Source organism: Brachyhypopomus gauderio, unplaced genomic scaffold (assembly GCF_052324685.1).
Source record: "Brachyhypopomus gauderio isolate BG-103 unplaced genomic scaffold, BGAUD_0.2 sc89, whole genome shotgun sequence".
Classification (NCBI taxonomy): Eukaryota; Metazoa; Chordata; class Actinopteri; order Gymnotiformes; family Hypopomidae; genus Brachyhypopomus; species Brachyhypopomus gauderio.
The window spans coordinates 483,330-504,582 of NW_027506910.1; the positions used below are offsets into that span (position 1 = coordinate 483,330).

General features: G+C 48.2%; 1 protein-coding gene and 1 long non-coding RNA gene across 2 annotated transcripts in view; both read right to left on the minus strand.

Moving 5' to 3' along the window:
- Positions 1-584: 584 nt before the first annotated feature.
- hhat (hedgehog acyltransferase) overlaps positions 585-21,253 on the minus strand; it is a 46,512-nt gene continuing 25,843 nt past the window's right edge. The window contains 4 exon segments of the mRNA XM_076992075.1: positions 585-3,679; positions 4,092-4,172; positions 4,174-4,294; positions 19,021-19,056. Coding sequence (XP_076848190.1) covers positions 3,212-3,679; positions 4,092-4,172; positions 4,174-4,294; positions 19,021-19,056 — 706 coding nt within the window. The 3' untranslated portion in view covers positions 585-3,211.
- Positions 12,580-13,406, minus strand: LOC143493567 (uncharacterized). Its single transcript, XR_013125520.1, has 2 exons — positions 12,919-13,406; positions 12,580-12,706 (listed from the first exon to the last, which is right to left on the minus strand). It is a non-coding gene; the product is annotated as an uncharacterized LOC143493567 (long non-coding RNA).

Genomic DNA, 21,253 nt, shown 5'->3' on the forward strand with positions numbered 1-21,253 from the left:
TCAAAAAACAAGCTTTTAAGAAAAAATGTAAACCATGATGAGTGAGTGAGAGATGGAGAGTGAGACAGAGGGAGTGAGAGAGATCGAGAAAGACAGAGGGACAGTATGAGGTGAGCGAGTGAGAGAGGGAGAGTGAGTGAGAGCATGAGGGTGAGAGTAAGAGTGAGGGAGTGTGTGTGAGTGAGTAAGTGAGAGATGGAGAGTGAGACAGAGAGAGAGAGAGGAAGAGTGAGTGAGAGAGTGAGGGTGAGTGCGTGTGCGAGAGAGAGAGAGTGAGTGAGAGTGTGAGAGAGAAGGAGAGGGAGTGCATGTGCGAGAGTGAGAGTGAGAGAGAGGGAGAGTGAGTAAGAGAGTGAGGGTGAGTGCGTGTGTGTAGAGAGTGAGAGTGAGTGAGAGTGAGAGAGAGAGGGAGATGTGGACTTGGTGGTATTTATGTAAATTGTCAGCACTGGTCACAGTCCAACTGGCCAAAAGACTCAACCATCAATTATTGTCCTGCAGACATATATATTACACACACACACACACACACACACACACACACCACACACACACACACACACACACACACACACACACACACACCACACACACTCTCTCTCTCTCTCGCAATATATCTCTTGCACACATACAGTATACACATACACACACACACACACACACACACACACACACACACACACACACACGTACACTCGTACACATGTCCACACACCGCACGCGTATGGGGATGACGTAGTTTGAGGCAGCTGTGTCATATCCTCTAAGGAGCCCGTCTAACACTGCACTGGAGCCCAGACGCAGACGCAGACACAGACGCAGACACAGACACAGGGCTGCAGTCATTACCAAAGTCCGTCCTTCCTCAGTCTGACAAAGCTCATGTCTAAAAGCTGGAGGAGCACTTCTGAACTTCTGAAGCCTCTCTGCCTCTCACACCCACCCAACATGCAGACTCTACGGAGCTAACAGATCACAGATCAGCTGCAGGAACTGTGACCAATACCATTACACACACACACACTGTGTTTGGAGTGCGTTATGATTATATACAAGTTAACTTATACACAGGACACGTACACAGACATGCTGTGTAGAACCCCGCACCCCCCAACACACACACACGCAGGCACACACACACACACAGGCATAAGCATGAATTGAATAATTAACATCATATTGTTATGCATATCACCACCTTGTCATTGTCATATGACTATGGATCAAGAATAAATATAAGCGCAGTGGACTGTAACGGTGCGCCCACCCCTCTCTCTCTCCGCAGGGCCTCGGACTCAACCCAGCTTTAGGAAATCCACTGCGCACCAAATCGCTGGTCTGGGGGATCAGCTACTGTCACAAGAATTCACCATAAATATGGATGAAGTCCCATGACCCAGAGAGAAAAAATGGTACATTGATATTCTATTGCTAACATATTGTAATTGTGATATATTTCGTGCTGAATATAAAGAGTTATGTTTTGTAAAACACACACACACACACACACACACCCATAATGTGTTCCACTACAGGATCAAGGACTGTTCAGCACATGAGAGTAACAAGAAGCTCGTTGTCACGGTGTTTCAGAATAATGATATAGATTAACATCCAACACACCACGCAGGTCTTTCTAAAAGCACCTCTTCTTCTCTGAGCATCTCCTGTACTATCACCACATGAGGATCCAGAACCAGCCAGAACCAGCCACTGGGACCAGGACCTGTCTCTTTGCACTTTAATTACATACGCTGATGTTGCGGACCTGCTGAATAACGAGGACACTTGTAATGGTCCTGGTCAGGACAGAGAGCCGTGTCACAGCCAGTTGGACTGACACCTGCTGAGAAATTATCCTGACCAGCATGGCTGCTGTAACCATAGAAACCTGACTCACTGGTGCCATGGTAACAGTCAGAAAGGGGCTCACAGCCATCAAAGGTGGCAGTAAAAAAGACCTGCTCAGCTCCTCTGCACACACCTGTGGGGCTTCTCACCTGTGGGGTCTCTCACCTGTGGAGCCCCTCACCTGTGGGGCTTCTCACCTCTGGGGTCTCTCACCTGTAGGGCCTCTCACCTGTGGGGCCTCTCACCTGTGGGGCCTCTCACCTGTGGGGCCTCTCACCTGTGGGGCCTCTCACCTCTGGGGTCTCTCACCTGTAGGGCCTCTCCCCTGTGGGGCCTCTCACCTGTGGGGCTTCTCACCTGTGGGGCTTCTCACCTGTGGGGTCTCTCACCTGTGGGGCCTCTCACCTGTAGGGCCCCTCACCTCTGGGGCCTCTCACCTGTAGGGCCCCTCACCTCTGGGGCCTCTCACCTGTGGGGCCTCTCACCTGTGAATCACCTCACCTGTGGGGTCTCTCACCTGTGAATCACCTCACCTGTAGGGCTTCTCACCTGTGGGGCCTCTCACCTGTGGGATCTCTCACCTCTGGGATCTCTCACCTGTAGGGCCTCTCACCTGTGGGGCCTCTCACCTGTGGGGCCTCTCACCTGTGGCGCCTCTCACCTGTGGGGCCCCTCACCTGTGGGGCCCCTCACCTGTGGGGCCTCTCACCTGTGGGGCCTCTCACCTGTGAATCACCTCACCTGTGGGGCCTCTCACCTGTGAATCACCTCACCTGTGGGGCTTCTCACCTCTGGGGCCTCTCACCTCTGGGGCCTCTCACCTCTGGGGCCTTCTCACCTCTGGGATCTCTCACCTTTGAAGCTCCTCACCTGTGAAGTTCCTCACCTGTGTGGTCTCTCACCTGTGGAGCCCCTCACCTGTGAGGCTTCTGACCTGTGGAGCCATTATTATGGAGACAACCCTCACCCAAGGAGACATAATTTATGGAGAACTCTCACTTATGGAGAAGCCACACCTGAGAAGAATCTTTAGCTGTGGAGAAACCTCACTTGTGGAGGAATATAACATGGGCAAAACTATTGATGCCAAATGAGCAAACCTGAGTGTGAAGAGGATAATGTCAGATGTGAAGGGTTCGCTTCATCAGGTGATAAAGACAGTGGGAATACGTTTGAAGATTATCAGTCTGCTCACAATGACTGGACTAATCCCATACAGTGCTGAAGCCTTATACAGTCAGATACATACTGATACTTTATTATATCAGTCAGAGGAATGAAATGAAAATGAAAATGAAAATGAAATGTGCCATATTTGTCAATTGTGATTTACACCCCAATCGAAATTTGTCCTCCGCTTTTAACCCATCTGTGCAGTCAGAACATACACACACAAGTGATTACTAGGGGGCTGTGGATCACACGTGCCCAGAGCGGTGGGCAGCCCTAGCCCGGCGCCCGGGGAGCAGTTGGGGTTAGGTGCCTTGCTCAAGGCCTGTCTGGGAATCAAACCCACGACCCTCCGGTCACAAGACCAGTTCCCTAACCGCCAGGCCATGACTGCCCCCGAATGTATGTATGTATGTATGTATGTATGTATATATGTGTGTGTGTGTGTGTGTGTGTGTGTGTGTGTGTGTGTGTGTGTGTGTGTGTGTGTGTGTGTGTGTGTGGCTGACTTACCATGAACAAACACCCTATTCCAATATACATGGCCAACGTGAGTCCCACCCAGAAACACCAGATTGGATAAAATGATCATAGCTGTGGAAAAGGCGGAGATAAGAGCTAGGCCACGCCTCTGCATCCTCGGCGACAGATAGCAGACCTATGAAGAGACAGAACAGGTAATATAAGTCATTAGGCAGTCAACAACTAATCTCTCTTGCAAGTGCAGAATTATACACAGACATCAAACATTCAATAAAACCTATTATGACAGAGAGAAGAAAGCAAGAGAAAAGACAGAGAAAGAGACACAAACAGAGAAAACCAGACAGAGACACACAAACAGAGAAAAGCAGAAAGCTAGAGAATTATAGGTACTCTCTGGGACGGGGCTTGTGTGTGTGTGTGTGTGTGTCAATGTTGACTAAGCTTTTCTTGCATTGCCTTAACCCAGAGCAAGGTGTCCATGCTGATAAGTACAGATTTATAACACTCACACTCACACTCTCACACACACACACACGCACACACCTCAGTGGATTGTGCACTGGTGTATGTGATGATCCACTCACGATGATGTGATGAAGAGGAGGAGAGGTGAGGCAGATTGTGACGACGTTCTCTACCAACAACCCTAGCCAGTTCAGTAGGGCCCCAGTACTGCAGGTAGTCATGGAAACCATGCCAGAAACACACAAACCCAAATGCTAGAGCCGTGGAGACGACCTTCAGGAAGGGTCCGTTTTGAGAACCGCCCAGTGGCACATACAGGTACCTGAACACACACACACACACACACACACACACACACACACACACACACACACACACACACACACACACAAAAACATGCGTTATTAATCCAATGCAACAACACACTGTAATAATACAGATTGTGTATGTATATGGTGGAGATGCCCTGAAGGACTCTACATTACTGTGAGATTAGGTTAATGTTAGCTGCTGATCTCTCTCACGCCACACATACACTTCCTGTCAGCTTGAGACACGAGCACTGATTAAATCAGATTCCTCATATTACTTCAAAGTTTTACACGCCCACAAATCAGTAACATTAAGTATATTCACTACCAAATGCCAAACACAATACAAAACTACTGAGTTCAAAACACACAGATTCAGTTTCTGTTAGAAAATCGTTAAGCCCAGTTGCTCTCAAGGATATCTCAGATTCACACGTTTACACACACACACACACACACACACACACACACACACACACACACACACAATTACCTGAACACTTTCCTGGTCTGACATGCATTGGGGAACTCAATCCAGCTTAATCTATGGTATTTTCACTAAGCTATCTGAGAGCACCATATCTACTGCCCTACAGATTTGTTGCACCAACTCCCGAGCCTCAAATATTTGACTACTGCTTGGGGCCCTTGCTTGGGGGCGTGTCAGGGTCCCCCCTGTATCAACCCATGTGTCATGTCTAGCCCCACCCCCACCTGTCAAGTTTACCTTTGTTTAGGTAGCCATGTGCATGTCGGTGTAGTCTCACCTTGTAATTTGTAACTCCTCCCCCTTGTTAGTGAAATCATGTGTTGGTCATTTATGGTGGTGTATAATTTCTGTGTGTCTGGTGATTCGGGTTGTGGGTTATTTTGGATGTTCTTCTGAGTGTCATTGGAGAAGGTTTTTGTATGGCTTGTGTTTTTTCATGTTCCTTGTTTCTCTTAGGTGTTCATCTGTCTGGTAATGTTTGTTCTGTGTAGTTTGTGATACACTATGTTGCCAAAAGTATTCACTCACCCAAATTATCAGAATTAAGTGTTCCAATTACTTCCATGGCCACAGGTGTGTAAAGTTAAACATCTAGGCATGCAGACTGTTTTTACAAACATTTGTGAAAGATTGTTCGCTCTCAGGAGCTCAGTGAATTCCAGTGTGGAACTGTGATAGGATGCCACCTGTGCAACAAATCCAGTTGTGAAATTTATTTTCTCCTAAATATTCCACAGTCAACTGTCAGCTGTATTATCAGAAAACTGAAGTGTTTGGGAACGACAGCAACTCAGCCACATAGTGGTAGGACACGTAAACTGATGGAGCAGGATCAGCAGAGGTGAAGTTCTGCAGTCAATCACTACAGACATCCAAACTTCACGTGGCCTTCAGATTATCTCAAGAACAGTGTGCAGAGAGCTTCATGGAATGGGCTTCCATGGTCGAGCAGCTGCATCCAAGCCACACATCACCAAGTGCAATGCAAAGCGTCGGATGCAGTGGTGTAAAGCACGCCGCCACTGGACTCTAGAGCTTCTCCATCTGGCAATCTGATGGACATGTGTGGGTTTGGTGGTTGCCAGGAGAACGGTACTTGTCTGACTGCATTGTGCCAAGTGTAAAGTTTGGTGGAGGGGGGATTATGGTGTGGGTTGTTTTTCAGGAGCTGGGCGTGGCTCCTTAGTTCCAGTGAAAGGAACTCTGAATGCTTCAGCATACAAAGACATTTTGGACAATTCCATGTTCCCAACTTTACATTTACATTTATGGCATTTGGCAGATGCCCTTGTCCAGTGCGACTTACATTTGTATCTAATTTTTTTTATACAAGTGAGCAATTGAGGGTTAAGGGCCTTGCTCAGGGGCACCTCAGTCATGGCCTCAGGTCTGGGAATCGAACCCACGACCCTCGGGTCACAAGACCAGTTCCCTAACCACCAGGCCACGACTGCCCCAACTTTGTGGGAACAGTTTGGAACTGGCCCCTTCCTCTTCCTCCATGACTGCACCTGGGTACAAACCCACGCAGGTGTGTCAGGGCCCCTGTATGAACCCACGCAGGTGTGTCAGGGCCCCTGTATGAACCCACGCAGGTGTGTCAGGCAGGTCACTGCTGTCCTGTGATCCTCACTCCTGACCATCAAGCACAAGTCTCAATGCACAGCCAACAGTCACAGTGCCATCTGCAGAGCTGTGAACCACATTAAATGGTGTGTGTGTGTGTGTGTGTGTGTGTGTGTGTAAGAGGACTGCAGCAGAGCAGCTTCCTTGTTGCACAGGGAATCTGATTTGAATTTACTTGTGTAATGTCTGTGTACAAACAGCATAAGACCACAGGACAGCGAACATGAGGACAAGATGAGTATAAATGTGTGTGCACACGTAAGATGAATGTCAGTCATTAAACTGTCTGTCATCCTAGAGAGGGCATCAGAAAAAAAACATTACATATTTGAACCCTCATCTCTCCATCTCTCTCACTCTTTCTCTCCATCTCTCTCTCTCACTCGCATTTTCCTCAGTGTTTCTCATTCAATCTCTGTTTTACCGACGTCTTCTCTCCCTCTAAAAAGTGTTCTTCATTTCAGGGCTGAGAGAACACACATCTGCTCTAATGAGGCCTACGGGACTGGGTTGGAATCGAGTCCTCAGTGTATGTGTGTGTGAGAATGTGTGTTTGTTAAGAACATAAGGGAAGAAGACATGGAGACCTATATGTACTTCTCTCTCTCTCTCTCTCTCTCTCTCATATATATAAATGCAAATGTCAAATCAGCCAATCACATGGCCACATGGCAGCAGCTCAAAGCATTTAGGAATGTAGACATGGCCAAGATAATGTGCTGCAGTTCAAACCGAGCATCAGAATGGAGAAGAAGAGTGATAAGTGACTTTGAACGTGGCATGGTTGTTGGTGCCAGACGGGCTGGTCTGAGTATTTCATAAACTGCTGCTCTACTGGGAACTTCACAGGTTTACCAAAATTGGACAATAGAAGATTGGAAAAACGTTGCCTGGTCTGATGAGTCTGAATTTCTACTACGACATTCGGATGGTAGGGTCAGAATTTGGCATCAACAACATGAAAGCACGGATCCATCCTGCCTTGTCTCAACGGTTCAGGCTGGTGGTGGTGGTGCAATGGTGTGGGGGATATTTTCCTGGCACACTTTGGGCCCATTAGTACCAATTGAGCATCGTGTCAATGCCACAGTCTACCTGAGTATTATTGCTGACCATGTCCATCCCTTTATGACCACAGTGTACCAATCTTCTGATGGCTACTTCCAGCAGGATAACGCGCCCTGTCATAAAGCGCAAATCATCTCAGACTGGTTTCTTGAACACGACAATGAGTTCACTGTACTCAAATGGCCTCCACAGTCACCAGATCTCAGTCCAATAGAGCACCTTTGGGATGTGGTGGAACGAGAGATTCACATCATGGATGTGCAGCCGATAAACCTGCAGTAACTGCGTGATGCTATCATGTCAGTATGGAGCAGACTTTGATATGTACCTCTATCCCATGACTCATCTCAGTATCTTTTCTTTGCTCTCCCCCACCTCTCTGACTCCTCTGTCACTCACTCTCTCTCTCTCTTTCCAACTCCTGTCACTCACTCCCTCTCTCTCTTTCCCTCTCTGTATTTCTCTCTCTCTAGTCTCTGTCACTGTCAAATTCTTTTATTGGCATGAATTGTAGTCAACAACGGTTGCAAAAGTGATTTTGGCGAAAAAAAAAACGAGGACAAGTCTATATATATATATATATATATATATATATATATATATATATATATATATATATATATATATATATATAGAGAGAGAGAGAGAGGGAGAGAGATAGATAGATAGATAGAGAGAGAGAGAGAGGAGTCAAGGACAAGTATATACAGTATACAAGGAGAAGTATATACAGTGTATGTATATATATATATATATATATATATCTTCATACCATGTCCACTTAAACAGTGATGTATGTTTTGTGTGAGGTGTATTAGGTACGTGAGGTAGAGAGGAGCTGCTCTGTCTCTGGTTCACCTGAGCTGCACTGCTCTGTCTGTCTCTCTCTTTCTCTCTGTTACTGTCTCTCTCCCACTCTCCATCTCCTTCTCTTTCTCTCTCCCTCTCTCTTCATCTGTCTCTCTGTCTATCTAGCTCTCATTTTGGAACAAACATGGGACTCTTAGTGAGAGAAACCAAACGTTAGAATCTAAACCCAAACATTCTCCTGTTCTGCTGGACACCGTCACCATTGGCAATATGCCCCGCCCTCTGGATTAGTTAGCCCAAAATGGACACAAACCTTAGCCAATAGTGGCCGGAAGGCATGTTTCTGCTTCACTGGAACAAAGCAAGGCATCCATCAGCCCCCCCCACCTCGCCCAATCAGGTCTCCCGATGTGGTGCTGCTGAGTGAGGCATTTTGGCCAATAAAAATGCCTACAAGTGCAATAGCCTCTTCTCACCCTCAGTGTGCTGTTGTGCTGATGGCATATCAATGCCTAATTAATATGCAATACGTATTGACTGCATTCTCAGTAAAGGGCCCGTTCATCAGGGGACAGTAAGAATTCTGCTGGCATCCTGCTAGTTTTCAGATTCAGTGGTCTGAGGTGTGTGCTTGCTAATCCCAGCTGGGCTGACTACTGAGTTAGGGTCATTGATTTGGCTATTTATTTTCAGGGTTATCGGTATTGGTTGATTAGGATGGAGGGGTTGGGCTTACATGAGGACATGGGGAGAGAGCAGAGCCTACTGTCTCCTCCTGAATGAAAAAAACGTACGACTACGACAGTGAATGCAGGAATTTCTACGGCACAAAGAATGAGCGATATTTCACAGGGCAATTAGAAAAAAAGTGAATGGACAAGAGAGGAGAGACCAATGATGAGCGGGGAAGATTGAAAGACTGAAAGAGTGTGTGTGTGTGTGTGAGAGAGAGAGAGGGAGAGGGGGAGGGAGAGAGAGAGAGAGGGGAGAGAGAGAGGGAGTGAGAGAGAGAAAGAGAGAAGGTGAAAGTGAGAGAGAGAGAGAGAGAGAGAGAGAGAGAGAGAGAGAGAGAGAGAGAGAGAGAGAGAGAGTGAGCAAACACTGGAAGTCATGTAAAGTCCTTAGCATGAAGGGGCGGGTGTCAAGTGAGGGGTAGCGCGTGTATGAAGGAGTATCGGAGTGTGGACCTGATCCCCCTCTCACTACAACCACCGGGCCGAGCTGCCATGGCCTCTTCAGCACAGTCAACCACGCAGGCAGCGACAGAAGACGAACCGCTCCCTGGACCGCTCCCCGGACCGCATGGCTCGGAGCAGAGCGGAGACGCTCTAGCGGCGGGAGACGCTCTACCCGTGGGAGACGCTCTACCCGTGGGAGACGCTCTACCAGTGGGAGACGCTCTAGCGGCGGGAGACGCTCTACCTGAGGGAGACGCTCTAGCGGCGGGAGACGCTCTACCTGTGGGAGACGCTCTACCCGTGGGAGACGCTCTACCCGTGGGAGACGCTCTAGCGGCGGGAGATGCTCTACCCGAGGGAGACGCTCTAGCGGCGGGAGACGCTCTACCAGCGGACATCAAACTGGAGCCACATGCTACGTCTCCGTTTCCACCTGCTGCACCTGACGGTGGGCGGATGCCGGCGTCGCTCCAGTCAGTGCCGAGCGGAGACCCGGAGTGAGGTCCCGCCACTCGGAGTGAGAGAGAGAGAGAGAGAGAGAGAGAGAGAGAGAGAGAGAGAGAGAGAGAGAGAGGAGAGAGAGAGAGAGAGAGAGAGAGGAGAGAGAGAGAGAGAGAGAGAGAGAGAGAGAGAGAGAGAGAGAGAGAGAGAGAGAGAGAGAGAGAGAGAGGAAACACTGGAAGTCATGTAAAGTCCTTAGCATGAAGGGGCGGTGTCAAGTGAGGGGTAGCACGTGTATGAAGGAGTATCGGAGTGTGGACCTGATCCCCCTCTCACTACAACCACCGGGCTGAGCTGCCATGGCCTCTTCAGCACAGTCAACCACGCAGGCAGCGACAGAAGACGAACCGCTCCCTGGACCGCATGGCTCGGAGCAGGGCGGAGACGCTCTAGCAGCGGGAGACGCTCTACCCGTGGGAGACGCTCTACCCGTGGGAGACGCTCTAGCGGCGGGAGACGCTCTACCCGTGGGAGACGCTCTACCAATGGGAGATGCTCTACCCGTGGGAGATGCTCTAGCGGCGGGAGACGCTCTACCCGTGGGAGACGCTCTACCCGTGGGAGACGCTCTAGTGGCGGGAGACGCTCTACCTGTGGGAGACGCTCTACCCGTGGGAGACGCTCTACCCGAGGGAGACGCTCTAGCGGCGGGAGACGCTCTACCCGTGGGAGACGCTCTAGCGGCGGGAGACGCTCTACCAGCGGACATCAAACTGGAGCCACATGCTACGTCTCCGTTTCCACCTGCTGCACCTGACGGTGGGCGGATGCCGGCGTCGCTCCAGTCAGTGCCGAGCGGAGACCCGGAGTGAGGTCCCGCCACTCGGAGGAGCACGGGGTGCCTCATTCAGACGGCCTACAGGTTCACTAAGCCCTGCAGAGCTTCAGAGCACACCCTCTCCAAACCCTGACGTTCAATGGCGTGCACACACAGATCCCTAGTGGAACACACTCACTACAGCAATGATGATAATAATAATTATCTGTATTTGTATAGCACCTCTCATACATACATGTAACTTAAAGTGCTACAGTACACACTGATCCACCATGCAGAATGTCCTCTGTGAGCTCAGAAAGTATGCAGGCCTTTCCACAGGTGGGATGCCACATTGTGCCGTGGACGTGCATTTGACTGGACAGGTTTACCCAACAATCTGCACGTGATCACATGTACTGGTAAAACATAGAGTTTTGAAAATGAGTTTACAAAGGTTTACAAACTGAAAACCTATTAATAAATGTATTCAGACCCTCTGTGACACTCTGTGCTCAGGTGCATGCTGTTTGATTTAATTATCCTTGAGGTGTGTCAAGAACACAGCTGGAGTGCACCTGTTGCAGTCAGAACTCACTGAACACACCTGGGTCTACAAGACTCCACAGTTTACACCGCACAGTCAGGACAAAACCCTGAAAACCCTGAAAGCCCAAGGAACTCTGGTACTGAACGGTGGCACAGGTCAGTTTCTGATTTTTAATTAACACTCGAATGTCTCTAAAAACATGTTTTCACAAAAGTAGAAGGAGTGCAAGACAGAATGAACAGAGTTCATCGGGTCCGTCCGCCAACACTGCCATGTCTGGCCTTTCCTTTCAAAGCAGGGCAATTTAAGGACTCTAGAAATATGCATTTCACAGCACTGCAGTTGAAAATAAAGATACGTTTGGCCAGACCTGCCTGTTCATTCTGTGGCATTGGTCACCAGAGTCTTTATGGAGACTCTTCCATAAGTGCGTATGAAGAGGCGTTCAGATCTGATTGTGGTGAGCGCTTCTCGATGTCTGCATGACGATACCGCAGGAAGCAAGAGCTCTGTGGTTTAAACTCACACCAGAGCAACGAGGGGGAAGACACACATCACGGATTCATTAGACAGAGAGTGACAGTGCGTGTGTGTGTGTGTGTGTGTGTGCGTGTCTGAAAAGATTCTTTAAGAATCTCTCGCACACCTCCACACTCAAACTGCACGCTACGCAATTACTGCACATTTAAAAGCACGTTAAGTCCTCTCCCATAGCACTTCAACACACACACATTATGCAGATTAGCTCACTGTCCACCACCACAATCACTGAGCACTTTTATTCAGGACCACAGATAGAAAGCGAGGGAAAGAAAGAGCAGAATGAGAGAAAGGGGAGGCGGTGGAGATGAGAGGGAGATTCACTGATCGTGAAGGTTTGCATATGGCTGAGTGGAACAGTCTCTATCAGCCAGAGAAAGGTGAGAGTAACAGGAGAGATCTGTGAGAGAGGGATCAAAGAGACGTGCAGAGAGGGAGAGAAAAAGAGAGAGAGAGGGGGGAGGGAGAGGAAGAGTGAGAGAGAGAGAGAGAGAGAGAGAGAGAGAGAGAATCAGAGGTATGAGAAGCATAAAGAGGAGAGAGTCATGCCTCATGCTGTTCTAATGTGAGCGACTCAAAGCAGCAAAGCACCATCACTCATGACTCCATCTTCAGAACATGCACCATCACTTATGACTCCATCTTCAGAACATGCACTGTGGGGAAGGGGTTACGAAACACTGGAAATCCCACTCTTAATTCGGTTCAGTTCAGTTTGACGTAGACACCCAACTGGGAAGGCCGTGTTAGAGCCCAGGAAATCTCAAGAGTCAGTGTGGAGTTAGTCTGCTTTACTGAAGAATAGCAATTATCCAAAGCTTCCATGCAATCTCAACGTTTTAGTGAGGTATACAATCGTGCAGCAGGTGAATGAATGGTCGAAGGAATAGCTGACTGAATGGTCTACAAGCAAACAAATGAATAGAATTAGGCTATTACATTAACACTTAAGTAACACCTGTTACGTGCTAGTTAACCGAGCTTAAAGCACGGGTGTAGTATGTCTCATGACTAACATAGCGGCTAGACTACTAAACACATTACTACATTCTGAACGGCAGTATTTGACATATAACAACAACAGCAGCTGCTTATTAACTTGGCACCTAACTCACATAAAGTCATGAACGCATTCGGTAGAACTTATAGTCTCTCAACTCTCTGCCGTCTCGGATGCTCTTTCTCTCTTGCTTCGCCACATGCTCTCCGTGTGCTCCGCCTTGTGCTTTCGGCACTGCGCTGCCTAATGCTCTCAGTACTGCGCACGGCCTGCGCAGCATTCACTGGCGCTGTGCGCACATTGCGCAGTGTGCAGTCCTCGCTGCGCTCTATCTGCGCAATAGTAGGTGACGAGCTCGTATCAGGCGAAACTATCGCCAAGTCCGCAGCCTTCATAACATGCACCATCACTTATGACTCCATCTACAGAACATGCACCATCACTCATAACTCCATCTTCAGAACATGCACCATCACTCATGACTCCATCTTCAGAACATGCACCATCACTTATGACTCCATCTTCAGAACATGCACCATCACTCATGACTCCATCTTCAGAACATGCACCATCACTCATGACTCCATCTACAGAACATGCACCATCACTCATGACTCCATCTACAGAACATGCACCATCACTCATGACTCCATCTTCAGAACATGCACCATCACTCATAACTCCATCTTCAGAACATGCACCATCACTCATGACTCCATCTTCAGAACATGCACCATCACTCATAACTCCATCTTCAGAACATGCACCATCACTCATGACTCCATCTTCAGAACATGCACCATCACTCATGACTCCATCACTCACGACTCCATCTTCAGAACATGCACCATCACTCATAACTCCATCTTCAGAACATGCACTATCACTCATGACTCCATCTTCAGAACATGCACCATCACTCATAACTCCATCTTCAGAACATGCACCATCACTCATGACTCCATCTTCAGAACATGCACCATCACTCATGACTCCATCTTCAGAACATGCACCATCACTCATGACTCCATCTTCAGAACATGCACCATCACTCATGACTCCATCTTCAGAACATGCACCATCACTCATGACTCCATCTTCAGAACATGCACCATCACTTATGACTCCATCTTCAGAACATTCACCATCACTCATGACTCCATCTTCAGAAAATGCACCATCACTCATGACTCCATCTTCAGAACATTCACCATCACTCATGACTCCATCTTCAGAACATGCACCATCACTCATGACTCCATCTACAGAACATGCACCATCACTCATGACTCCATCTTCAGAACATGCACCATCACTCATAACTCCATCTTCAGAACATGCACCATCACTCATAACTCCATCTTCAGAACATGCACCATCACTCATGACTCCATCTTCAGAACATGCACCATCACTCATGACTCCATCTTCAGAACATGCACCATCACTCATAACTCCATCTTCAGAACATGCACCATCACTCATGACTCCATCTTCAGAACATGCACCATCACTCATAACTTCATCTTCAGAACATGCACCATCACTCATAACTCCATCTTCAGAACATGCACCATCACTCATAACTCCATCTTCAGAACATGCACCATCACTCATGACTCCATCACTCATGACTCCATCTTCAGAACATGCACCATCACTCATGACTCCATCACTCACGACTCCATCTTCAGAACATGCACCATCACTCATAACTCCATCTTCAGAACATGCACCATCACTCATAACTCCATCTTCAGAACATGCACCATCACTCATGACTCCATCACTCATGACTCCATCTTCAGCACATGCACCATCACTCATGACTCCATCACTCACGACTCCATCTTCAGAACATGCACCATCGCCGTTTTTTCCCCCACAGAAGGCCCTGATTCAGAGTACTGACTGCAGTTTCCATTTTCCTAAAGTCAAACTCATCCATGCAGAACACCAGGACGTAGGCAGCTTTGAATTCCCGCTTCAATAATGGATGTGCGCAGGCCCTGGAGATGGAGTCAGACTAGTGGAAGGTTCATCGCAGGGTCTCCCCCATGATCGTGCCATGCAGGATCTCACGTGAGGATCTCCTAACTCTCTCCACGCAGCACCCACCTGTCACCCTAAGTGATATGACAGCAGTGCTCCCGACCCACTGAGCTGGGCACCAGTCTGTATCCTCCATACCAGTCTGGTTCTCCAACTGGGCCTGTATTTAGACCTCATCCACAGCAGGTTCAGCATCTCGTGTGCAGTATTTAGTCCTAGTCAGGAACCTGTGCAGCCTGCAGGTGATGTTCAGTGCTGCAGCAACAAACGCTGTTGAGTAATAATGGATAATAATGGACTGTAGCGCAAAGTCCTGCTCCAGTCCTGCTGGGGTCCTGCTCCAGTCCTGCTGGGGTCCTGCTCCAGTCCTGCTGGGGTCCTGCTCCGGTCCTGCTGGGGTTCTGCTCCAGTCCTGCTGGGGTCCTGCTCCGGTCCTGCTGGGGTCCTGCTCCAGTCCTGCTGGGGTCCTGCTCCAGTCCTGCTGGGGTCCTGCTCCAGTCCTGCTCCAGTCCTGCTGGGGTCCTGCTCCAGTCCTGCTGGGGTCCTGCTCCAGGACTCTGTTAGTCTGGCTGGTTGCGCTTTCAGCATTTGTCTTAATTATTTTCATGTTTTTTTTAATATATATTTATTGAAATTTTCAAAAATGCACACACACACACACACACACACTCCTGTGCAAACATATATATATATAAACAACAAAAAGAGGAAAAAAAAAGAGATAAAGGAGAGATGACCGAGACTGAACAGCCCTGGATGGACAGAAGGACAGAACAGCATTAAAAATGAACCCAAAACACACACTAATGCCACTGGCTTGACACCCAGCAAAGAAACGACTGTTGGTTAAGCAGCTTTTAGTGCAGACTTGATCAACACAATTTTATGTCAGAGGAAACGCATTTACAGTCATCTCAAGTCCCCAGGTGGAATTCACTTCCCAAGACGTGTCTAATGCACCACGTTAATGGCTGCAAGTCACCAGAGTTCAGTTTTGTGCTGAGTAACTTTGCACAGTTTATTCTGAATTCATCACAAACAAAACCAAGAGGCACTCAGAAGAGGCACTCAGAAGAGGCCTTGAAACAAGCCGCCATTATCTGTGGCTAACACCAGATCCAGAGGGTGCGGTGACTCATGGCTAGCGGCCCTCACATCCCTACTGATGAGGTCTTTAGAGACGGCCATTACAGCAACTTGTGCCCCAGCCAGACGGACTACCAGGTCCCCTGCCATCTGTTTCTCAGCCAAAGAGATCTGTCGGCCGTGCCACTTTGACTCATGAACAAGCATCATGAGGTCCCTAACCCCTAAAGGCTTCTCAGCAGTCACGGACCCTGACCGAGGCCCTGACCACCGTACTGAACCCACTTCCTAGAACCTCGTGGGCTTTGCGATACTCATGCCAGCGAGGAAGTGGTAAAGGTGTCCAGTCCACAGCATGCCTTCAAGGATGTGTTTTATCTTCTCTCCTTTAGCTATTATATATTAATGACCTCCACAGTCAATTCAAGGACAGTCGTTTCTCCGACTAAATGTTTAAAAAGGCTGAAGACATGGTAACTGACTTTAAAAGGCAATGACTCTGAGCGGTGCTGTGAAGGGCCCAAACACTGTTGATTATAGTGGATAGCAGGCATGACGGCAGAAAGCTCCAGACAAAAGAATCAGAAATGCACCTTCGAAATGCTTTTAATGTCAGCAAATATAGAATGAACGTCTTAAGGAAGCTCAATTCAACCTTTTATGTTGAGGCTCTAGGCTGCAGGACGATCACAGGACTACAGCAGACGAGAGGATATTTTTTAAAAACATGCTTCAGAGAAAGAGTATTGCCTGACTCCTCCTTACATACAAACTCCTCCCCTAAGGATGCATAAAGATTTAACTGCAACAGCTCCAAGTTTCCACTGATGCCCATTTCATTAACTTTCTAAACACATTAACATCCAGATTGTGTTCACTCATCCTCTATTAAAGGCTCATGCTTTACGGACACCTCAAAATCTCCATGTGACGTGTCTCATGACGTCTAGGTGTCCACGTGTCCCTGCGCTACAGATCTCCTCATGGACGTGATCTAGCTGCTGGATGAGAACAGGAGACGTGTGCTTGAAGCATGCAGCATGTCCAGGCCCCTGACTCAGCCAGCATTACACGTGGCTCTAATGAATGGAGCGGATTTCTGTTCAGCCGTGACGTTTCAAAGAAGCAAACGTTGACTCTACTGCTGCCCGGAGGAAGACGGTGACTGTAATAATATGATGAGAGAGACTTGTTCTGATCCATCGTGTGATCAGCACACTCTCCAACAAATAACAAGTGTTGACAAATAAGTTGGGGATGTGAGGAGATGGAGAGAGAGAGAGAGAGAGAGAGAGAGAGAGAGAGAGAGAGAGAGAGCACGAGAGAGAGCACTCGAAAGAGAAAAAGAGAAATGAAGAAAAAAGCAAAGAAATGAAAGATAGCAAATAATGAAATGGTGAGAGAAGGAATGAAATGGTGGTGGTGTTGATGTTAAATCAAGATTGTGTGAGAATAACCAGTGTGGGTGTATAATAGATAACTCTCCTTCCATAGTTGAGCTCAAGACACACTACATTTTACAATTCAGTTAGAGCCTAGAGCATCACATTACTGTATAATTCAAATTGACTAGTTTCCTTCCTTCTCTCTCTCTCTCTCTCTCTCTCTCTCTCTCTCTCTCTGTGTGTGTGTGTGAGATCAACACCTGAAACATCTCTTCTTTCGATCTTACAGTTCTATATACGTGATTACTTACACCTTACGCAACCAAACCACCCCATGACCTCTGTTCAATCTTCACTCACGCACCGCTGACCACAGACAATAACTAAATCAATACAGTCAGCAACACAAACCTTTCCGCGCGCATTACAGCGGCCTCTGCACGCGCATATTTACACAGGCTGGCGCGATTCCAGCGGGCGCTGATGGGCTGCGTCTTCATCATGCCACACACATGCAAATCCGAGCGCAGATCAAACATCCTTTGTGAGCCGAGGAGACGGGCCTGGCAGGGCCCGATTCTCCGGCCCACGATAGCAATGTAGCAGGAGAACACAGCCCGTGCGCTCGCGCGCCCGACACGCAACAATGGGACACTCCAGAGGCCACGAGGGGCCATTAGAATATGAATATGACGCGTCAGGAACGGCGCGTGCGAGGCCGCAGGCTTGGCTGCGCTCGAGCCTCCACCTGACGGAGGCCTTTGTTAGCTGGCCAGGGGGGCTCGGTTATTGATTTAGCACACCGACTAGCTAAAGAGCGCGCGCTCGCTCGCGGGGACACAATCAGACAAGGTGGAATACGGGAGATTAAAAACGTCCGCCCAGCTGCGCTTTTCACTCCAGCCACCTCTCTCGGTAGACGGGAAATGATTTATTCGCTAAAGAAATGCATGTACAATCGGCTAATGGACGAGGCACTATCGGTCTCCGCGGATGATCGAGTAAAGCGCGTGCGGGCGCGCTCTTCCGCGCGCGTGTGCATGTAGCTGCGGCAATCGGGAACCAAACTTAATTCAATGAACGCATGTGCACGTGCATGTGGCCGTAGAGCTACGAGTGGAGAACAAGTGGAGAACAGGAACGTCAGCACACAAGACTTGACATCACACGAGACCGTGCACACGTACGTACGCACTTTCGGAACGTCACATCTCATGCTGTGTGCACACGTACGATCGTATACACGCAAACTCATACTATATGAGACCACTCAAACCAGGCCTCTTCGCCATTCATCACCAGCTTACTCATCTAGAACTCTGCCAGTAAACCACAGGCATGTGCCCCATCCAACACGGCCAGTTTTCTCCAGGCACGAGGGCTTAGAAGCATCTGTCCACAGGTAGGCTATATCTAGTAATGCACATGCCGGTGACATTTTAACAACAGGACATTGTCCCAACAGGAAAACGAAGCTTCAAAGTTAAAAAAAAAACCAAATAATTAAATACAAGAAGCTCCAAAGAGCTGAAATGCTGAGTTATTGCCTCCAGTTCTATTTTATTATTATTATTATGCCTTTGGATCAACACACACACACACACACACACACACACACACTCAGACATGCGCTCACAAGCATAATCAGACTGACAAATGGACACACACACACACACAAATGAGGAGAGGCCTACCTAATGAGCCATCTGTAGAGTCCCACATCAAAGTGTCTGAGGAAAGAAAAATAAACAAAAATCAGTGAGATTAGAGGGTTTAAATCACACCCTGAACTGTGGGTTAACCACATTTAAACAAGTAAGAACTACTGAGAACTTGCATCTTCTTTTCAAGAGCACACTCCATTTCCCATATGCACTGTTGTGTCCAAATCAGCAGGAAAAGGGAGAGACTTGCAAAAACCATATTCATCGTTCTAGGACACGAGGGGCAAACTGTAAGTGTGCTGGGTGGATTGGGAGGGTGCCGTCCTCTAGGGTACGCCGGGCAGTTATTATTGTGAGCTCCTGCACTAGGCCTACACGAGGGTGTCTTCCTGCACGAGGTGGACCTCCTGCACGAGGTTGACCTCACTGTGTACTGTCACACACTCTTAAAGGTTAAAATGACTACAAAATCCACTTGACCCGACACGCCTGCACACAAAGGTGACGTCCTGCACAAGGGTCTCGTCCTGCACGACGGTCAAGCACACACGATGCCCAGTTGGAACAGAGCATTACGGTTGATGGACATCAAACCCTGAGCGGTCCACTACCTGATTGTGCTGTTGACATGACAGGAGGAGGCAAAGCCCCACAGATGAGAAGATCTACACAACAGAGGACAGTCTTCTGTGTTTAATGACATAAGCCACGTCTCAAGCTTTTAAAAAAAACAGACCTGCACACAGGAAGCGCCTGATGGAGCTACTTTAATTAATCTCACAGGGGGTTAGTGCGGTATCTACGGAGACCAGGATACAGAGGGACTGAAACCTAAGCCCGTCGATGCATGACCTCATTGTGCTTGTTTTCCCCCCTAATGACCTAGGTGCAGGGCTGGGGGTGATATCCAGGCCTAGACCAGAATGCAAAGCAGGGGAAGGCAAAACTACAGTGTCCCAGAGGGTCCCAACACTGTAGGCTAATGTTTTCTCCTTCTCCACCGGCCCTGATTCTATTATCGAGTGCTTTATAATTAGCTTAAGTGTGCAGTGCAGTGTAAACTCTTAGGAGTGGAGATTAGACATGTGACGGAGAGGAACACCTCCCCCAAAACACCACCGCATCTACGCAAACAAAAGAAAGACAGCAGAGCTTACCTGGGATGACCTCATTCACATAACGCTAGCTGACACCTATTATCCGTTATCCATTATTAGCATTAGATTTGCGTTTTCTGGGTAATTTAATTCTTTATTGCTTTATAGGAAGATCTAATGCAGTGCCCCCACTTTTGTAAAGAGGGCTTCTTTACCCTCTTATTAGCTGTGGTTTGGGCAGAGAAACTTAGACTGATGTACTCTATCAGATCGGGGGGGTTAAACATGGCTAGGGACCTCCAGCCCCCCCCATACTGTAGATTTCAATACTTGCTAATTAAACTATAATTTCATTTCATTTCAAACCCACAGAAGTAAAACTGACTTTCAGGTCCTGGTGGGCACTGTCTAATTAAATCGATAAACCTCACTCTGTGTTTAAATATCAAAAACGTATTTCAAACAGCACTGTACCAACGTCATTTAAAATGAACCAATCTGCACACCACTTATGTGCTAAATGCACACAGGGCAGCTACCTAACTCACAAGTTAACCAATAGCCTCCTACAGTTATAAAAAAACATGACTGCTCCAGGCCTCTAGTTTCAGTTAATACAGAGATGCATAAAAGCATGCAGCTGGATTAAGAAGTAACAGTTCAACATACTGTCTTGATCTTCTAATCAGGATGGAAGTCTATTCATGGACTTCTTTACACCATCAGTGGGAATTCTGCACTGGAAATCTTTAATAGTGTATCGCATCATCGGATGTGGGCCAAATGAGTGTGTCTTAGAGCCACCAGGGTCTCGTTTTACATCCAACATGGTTACTGCACTGACACACGTGTGCACACACACCCGCCCGCCATTCAATGTTAAGGGGCTTTTCCCGCTGCCCCCAACTCAAAGTTGTGAGAGGAGTCAAAGCTGGCAAACTCCAAGACGAAGCCAAGCAACCTCAGAGCTTGCACTAGCTGCCTAGGGCTTCATGTGATGCCCCGCCCCCTAGCAGCGATGCCCCGCCCCTTAGCACAGCGGTCCCCACTTTAAAGCAGCTTTCCCCGCCTTTCAACCTCCAGACAGGGACGCACCGACCAGGCCGGGCGGGTTGTGGGGACAGTTCTGGCAGGTGGTCTTAAATGAGGACATAAGGGTGGAACTG